Source organism: Athene cunicularia (assembly GCF_003259725.1).
Source record: "Athene cunicularia isolate RWA chromosome 4 unlocalized genomic scaffold, athCun1 chr4_part3, whole genome shotgun sequence".
NCBI lineage: Eukaryota > Metazoa > Chordata > Aves > Strigiformes > Strigidae > Athene > Athene cunicularia.
The window spans coordinates 9,168,262-9,175,153 of NW_020799100.1; the positions used below are offsets into that span (position 1 = coordinate 9,168,262).

The 6,892-nt window shown below is 41.7% G+C and overlaps 1 protein-coding gene across 1 annotated transcript in view; it reads left to right on the forward strand.

Annotated features, from left to right (window-relative positions):
- Positions 1–6,892, forward strand: part of ALG13 (ALG13, UDP-N-acetylglucosaminyltransferase subunit) — a 29,964-nt gene that overhangs the window by 3,992 nt on the left and 19,080 nt on the right. Inside the window, exons 4-11 of the mRNA XM_026848772.1 lie at positions 78–218; positions 600–683; positions 1,608–1,658; positions 2,387–2,433; positions 3,250–3,322; positions 5,080–5,161; positions 5,514–5,694; positions 6,562–6,637. Of these exons, the coding sequence (XP_026704573.1) occupies positions 78–218; positions 600–683; positions 1,608–1,658; positions 2,387–2,433; positions 3,250–3,322; positions 5,080–5,161; positions 5,514–5,694; positions 6,562–6,637 (735 nt within the window). The remainder of the gene's footprint in view (positions 1–77; positions 219–599; positions 684–1,607; positions 1,659–2,386; positions 2,434–3,249; positions 3,323–5,079; positions 5,162–5,513; positions 5,695–6,561; positions 6,638–6,892) is intronic.

Consider the following 6,892-nt stretch of genomic DNA (forward strand, 5'->3'; position numbering starts at 1 on the left):
CGCCGCGCCGCGGAGCGCAGCGCCCCGCGCGGAGTCTCTGTCTCCCGCCTTTGGTGCCGCTGCCGCCACGGGGAAAGATGCAGAAGGGCTGGAAGAAGTACTTCGGGCAGAAGTCCTTCAGCGAGGTGGCTATGGATGAGTACCTGGGCAGCCTGGGGCTGTACCGCAAGATGACGGCCAAGGACGCCTCCTGCCTCTTCCGAGCCGTCTCGGAGCAGGTGGGCGGCGGGGCAGCACCGGTACCGGTCTCGGGGGGAGCCCCCTCAGGCCCACAGCGGGCCGTGTCCGCTCCAGGCTGGGGATGGGGGTGGGTAGGGGTGCTCCCGGAGACCCCTCCTGGGTGCCCGAAGTGAGGCGTCGCGGGCGGGGAGGGGTGCAGTCAGCCCCCTGGGCTCTCGGGCAGGCAGGCTCCGGGGTCGCTTGGGCTTCCCTCAGCTTCTACCCCCAGGTGCCCGTGACCCCCTGCAGCCTCTCCTTGCCCTGTTTTGTGAAGTATTTTGAGGTAGTCTTTATAAGCTATGAAGTAAGATAAGCCTAACGTAAAGCATAAATTAAACTGCAATTTCTCCTTCATTCTTTCATAACCTTTATTTTTTCAGCTGTTTTCATCTCAAATTCATCACACTGAAATTAGGAAAGCTTGTGTCTTGTTTATGAGGCAACACCAGCATAAGTTTGAATCTGTAAGTAATGTGTGTGTTAGGCAGCTTTGCACACGTGGTTAGGAAGTAGTGTGGGAGGGGGTGAGTGGTTTAACCCTAAACATACCCACATAAGCATACACACTGGAAACATGTCATGCGCTACCAGGCTTGATGTGTGTAAGAGAAGGCACATGGCAGGGCGATGGCTTGCTTACCTATTGGAGTTGCAATTGCGCAAGTTTTACTTGACTTTTATATTGCTGAAGTTCCTGAAATCAGCGAGTTGCTAACACCTGAGCAACCAGCAGGGTGACAGTTATTTGTGTAGTCTATGTTCTGTGGAGCAACCACTATAAAATTTAGTAGGGAGGAAATATGTAGGATTTTGGAGTAAGAAACAAACATCAAAACATGGTAGAAAACTCCAGAGTGTGTTTAGTCATTGCATAAAGTCACGTTTTGGGGCTTTTTGTTTGGTTGGTTTTGCGTGTGGCAGTTTGTGTGGCTGTAGGTGTGGATAGTGGTTGGTGCCTGTGTGGTTTGATGTGGTGTTCAGGTGTGCTTTGGGGTTTTTTTTTCAGTGTGTGGTTTGTTTTTTCCCCCCCTGTAATGACAGTTAAGTACTTCATCTAACCAAGGAGGGAGATGAGTCACTACTACTCAGATTCATGCTCTTAAGTTTTTTAGGATCTCTTGGTATTTCCACAGTGGTACCCCAAATCATTCCCATGCTCTAAGGTAGGGAACAGCAAAAGTCATAGCCCCAGTCAGACCACAGCCTCCAAGAACCCAAAAATGATAGGAATTGGCAGACAACTCCCAAATTTGGTGTCTGTGCTCCCAGCCCCTACCCTGCCCCCTGCCATTCAGCAGCTAGTAACATGGTGTATAATGTTTAGGTTTAACTTTGCTTTCGAACTGGCTGTGTTTTTATGTTTGTTTTCTTTTTTGTTTTGTCAAAAGTATGTGGAAGGATCATTTGAGAAATACCTTGAACGACTAGGAGATCCAAAGGTACGACTGATTAATACTTGTCAAGAGATTAAAATCTGAGGACACTAGAACAGGAAAGTAATTAGGTGATGGTTTAAAATGTGGTGATTTGGGCTTTTTTTTTAGACAGACGCCAATCCTTGGGTCTCATTTGCATAGATAATACTATGGGTTCATACTGAATATTCATGTGTATAAACTATCCGTTTTAGTGAGGAATTCGTGTTGGTGCAGAGGAGCGATCTGTGCAGACTGGACAGTAAATCTGAGGCCTTATTCATAACTGCAATTCTTCTCTAAGAAGGAAAAAGCAAAATATGTTGAGTGTACCTTGCATCAAATGTTTATCAGGCTCTGCAATCCCCTGCTTCTTCCTTTACCCCCAGGTTTGAATACTGTAGTTCAAACTTTTGTTTCTTTAGACATTAACCAGTAAGTATGGTGAATGCAGCAGCCTCTGAAAAAAATGTAGTGGTTTTAATTAAAAAAATTAAAATAGTATTTTGGGTGATGTGTTTAAAAGTCACTGCCAGAACTAGCTTTATTTTACTCAGCCTGGAAATCATGGCCATCCCATGGTGCAGACTTCCCCACCCCTGGAAATTCTGATATCTTGACTCTCAATGTATTGTTTGTTTTAACAAAGTGATGAATTTGGTTACATATTTTAATACCACAGAGAGCTAGAATAGAGTTCTCAATGTTGAAGACTGCTTTGCTATCTCATGTAATCTCAAAATCTTGCACAGGAAAGTGCTGGCCAGCTGGAAATGAGTGCTTTATCAGTGATGTACAAGTAAGTGTCTCTCTCTTAAATTTTACTTTGTTTTGGACTGGGTGTTTGGGTTCTGGCCCCGGACCCTTTTACTTGTTGAGAGGGTCATTTTCCAGTGATAGGTATTTGTTATATTTTTCCTAATGTTAAACTTAGTCAAGTGTTTCCTTCTAGTGGCTGAAGAATGGAAAATAGGGAAAAAGCAAGGAGATGTGTGTAGTGGAAACACTGTGGTAGTTACAAGCATGACTAAAACTCATGTAGGTGTTCTTGAAAGCACCAGTAGTGAGGAGTACTAACCCTACTTGATGTGTAAACCCTGGTATTTATTTCAAAGGTAACATAAGCCTGCACAGGTGCTGCTGTTTTACTAAAAATGCTGCTGTCCTGTAACAAAGCAGTCTGGCTCTCCAGGGGTAGAAGGAAGAATGCTGCCTTTGAAGGCTCGTTCTGTTCCAGTACTGAAGGAACAAGCTGAAGTTCTGGTAGAGTTACTTGTTACCTGTACTGAAGGCTGTAATCCTATTGCAGGGTGACTAAATCGCTTAGACTTAATTGTCTCAGTGTCTGAGCACACTGCTGTAAACCTAAATCCTTGACCTAATCTGTGTCTAAATATAATGGAGTTTCCCAGATAATTTTTTCCCCCCAATATGGGTGTTATTTTCTCATCTAGCTGTTGCTGTATGGTAGCATTCACTTACCAGGAAAGTATTCTACTTGATTTTTCTATAAACCAGCAGTGGATTCTCTAAACAGCTGCCTGCAAACTTCTTCATAACATGACTCAACTAAAAGTGAGCTCTTTCAAGACTTGCTTTTTGTCTCCTTACTTAGGCGAGACTTTATTCTGTACCGGTACCCTGGAAAGCCATCCACTTACGCTACAGACAATGGATTTGAAGACAAGGTGAGGAGAAGTGAGGCAATTTCCTACCCCTATCCCAGAATCCCAGTTACCTTCACTCCTGCTTAGTTATAAAAACTTGCCACTGGAATTTAGCTCTTGTAATTCCAGTGCTCTTGCATACCTGAACAAAACCCCAAAGCTGACTTTAGCTCATGGAAAAAGCATGGTATTTGCACAACAGTTAATTATAGTATCTTTGCTTCCAATGTGGGGGAATGGATTCTGTGCTGTTCTCCTGCCAATCTTATTTTGTTACTCCAGTTCATGATTGGAAAGAAGTTTAATTTTGGCAGGAAGAGTTAACATCCCAGTTCCAGAATATTCTTTCATGATTCTGAAATACCTTTGAGTAAAAATATGTCCCAGTGTGAATTTGACTGATCTGACAGGGTAGAATGAAATACCTGGGTTGAGTTGTAGAGCAGAACAAGATATATTTATCACATTGGCAAAGAGATGGTGTTCTCTTCCACCCTCTGTGCTGCTCTTCCTGAAGTTGGATGAGGTGTGCAGTTTTTCTTCCTGAAAAGGGGAAGTTAATGGGAATGGATTAATCTAACAAACTGATTCATTTTTGTAACATACAAATTGAGCCCAGTTAAGAGTGGGAGCTAATGGAACAGCTTAGCTACACAAGAATTAACTGCTGGGGACAAAAGGAAGTAACATAAAGGAAAGAGGCTCTGTATTACCTCCCATCTGACCCCTGACACTTTTCCTGCAGTCGTGTAGATGTGCCTGCACAATTAAGTGGCTATCTCAGGCATGATGCCTGTGAAGTTGCTGTGGTATGGATTTCAGTATGGGCTGTTATATTTGCCAAAGTTGCTAGTCTGCTCTGAAATCTGTACTGCTGCAGCTGTTCTTCTCTGTTGGTTAATATTGGTGTCTTTGTTTACATGCGCTTCTCTCTTTTTCTATGTAGTTTCCTATGTAGCTTAATCTAATTCCAAAATGAATTGACTCTAAAAATCAAGAAGTATGCTCTAAATGTGTGTTTGTCCTCAAAGGCTTTACCACCAGAGCTCTCATTAAGTGTTGGCAGCTGTTGTGTCATTAGACTGCATGTACAGGCAGCAGCGCTTTCTGGTGTTGCTCATTCTCACCATGAGATGAGAGCTTGTGTTGGCAGAAGACAGTAGTGCACACTGAATTAAGAGCCCTGGCATCCCAGCTCCTGCTGGTTCACTGGGAAGCATCCTTGCTGGCAGTCTGCTGACAGCTGCCCAAGGGCTTCTGCTGGTTGCAGTTGGCTGCTGTCACATGCCAAGATGGGGTCTGATGGTATATGTTTACTTCGTGTATCAATGTATATGTTGCAGAATGCATGCATCTTCTCAAAAGGCAGCGTAATACTGCTTATTAAAAGCAAGGCTTTGTTTGGGGCTAGAGATGCTCTTCTAGTCTCTCAGGTAAGGAAGGGTAGAATGTGCCTTTAATACTTGTACAGTGTATCTCAGAGGCACTGCTTGTATTTTACCTCTTGAGCAATTGGTGGAAGCTAACTCTTATTTATGTTTAATACAGCATGATGTGTAAATTGATAGTTTTTCTTTGTATAATAGATAAACTTACTTAGATGATTCAGTTTTAAGTTGATTCTACAGCTTTTCCATATTTATATTGGGAATATGTTGTTTTCAGGTGAGTTGGTGTTGATTGTAGAATGAAAGAATAATGTACTCTTGAGCTAGGATATCTAATAGAAAAAGGTAGGTTTTGCATCATTCCAGCCTCTTTTTATTTTTTTTTCTCAGATTTTACTGTGTTGTTCCGGCAACAGCCATTATGACTCTGTGTATACAAAACAATTCCAGGAAGATGCTGCTATTTGCCAGGGTAAACTTGAAATCATTTTTCCATGGAAGACAATTATGTGTTTTCATATGCTTATAGGTAGTGTTTGTTTTGGTTTTCAGGGGTGGGGAGGAAAGAGATGGAAGCACATTTATTGTATATTAATGTATACATACACTCATTACTCTGTTAATTGGGGTATTGGACCAAATGGCTTTGAGTTCCATTCTTCCCACCTGAATTTTTATGATCCTCTTATTAATTGAATGTAGTATAACTAGTGCCTTGTAACAGTAGATAATATCTGAAGATATGCTTACCTTGAAAATTGCAGCAGTTCTTATGGATCTGGTATTATCTTAATTTGGTTTGAGCTTTGTGTTGATTTGTTCAGCTGTATTATACGAGATCCTGTACAAAGATGTGTTTGGCATGGATGAGGAAGAATTAAGGACTGCGGTTGAGATGTTTCGAAGTGGATCCAGGAAGAACAGAAACAGTGTCTCTATAGGAAGTGAGGATGCAAACTTTGATTGTCTTCATGAAAAAGTAACCAGAAATCCATCAGAAAAGAGGTAGTGTTTTGGGAAGGGAATGTGGTAAAAAGGAAGCAAAAAGAATTAAAAATCTTGCAAAGGACAACTTTTCCAACTTTCTTTGAATGTTTATGGGGTATTAGCTGTTCTTCCTATCTCATGACACAAATGCAAACTGAAGTATGTTGTAGAAGAGAGAGTGCTTTCCTTGAATCTGGGCCTCTGCTGCTGGCTATGTTATAGTTGCGTGTTACTCTGTAAAATGACAGTTTATCTGTAAATAAAATTGTTCCTTATGTCATCAGAGTATTATTTTTTTAGTGAGAAACTGTTACTACTCTTTGCAGACTCTATAGCACTGCAGAGGCAACAGTGCATTGAGAAAATGAGCTCCGCTTTGTTTTCTTGTTTGTCTTTTTTTTAAAATTATACGTACCCCAAGTAGGCAATTACATGGTGGCATTATTCAGATCTGCTGGATCACTGGGGATGAAGGGAACAGACAGAATGTACCTATAGAATCTCATAATCCTGTGTTGTTCAAGTCACTAGAAAGGATTGAAGGGTGAATGCTTGCAAATGACATTGGTTTGATAGGACTTAGAACAGGGTGTTGTACTTGACATAGCAAGAGTTTAATCAGTCAATGGGATCATCTTCATCCTTTTCTAATGCAAGTAGTAGCCCTCGTTAGGGGTGGGTGTTGGAACAAGTGAAGGTCGTGCTCTTGAAACTAAGAGAAGGGTTGTCCTGTACTGCATCACAGCCGTGACTAGTGCTTAAGGCAAAATCTACCACTTGATGGCACCATGGTGCTTTTTCAGATTGTATGAACAGTTCGTTGATTTGAATCTTGGTTAGAAATTATGCATTGTATCTTTTGTAATCTTATTTTCAATTACTTAGAGTGGACGACTGGGAAGGCAATGCTACTGACAATCCACAGGAGGATAAGTTCAAACAAGGCATTGGAGAAGAAAAGGTTTGTCAGTTAGGAAAGAATTCCTTATGGAGGTGGTTGGTTGTTGGGTTTTTTGTTGTATTATTGTTGCATTGTTTGTATATTATTGTTAGGGCTAAACCTTCTTTTCCACTTCTTAAAAATGACTTTTTGGAAAGTGTGGGTGGCTTATTACTTTCATCTGCTTGTCTTTTGGTTTTGCCCTTGAGTTTCTCTTAAGTTGAATGATTCTCTTGTTCTTCTCCAGCTAATTTCCCCCCCCCCCTCCCCCCGATG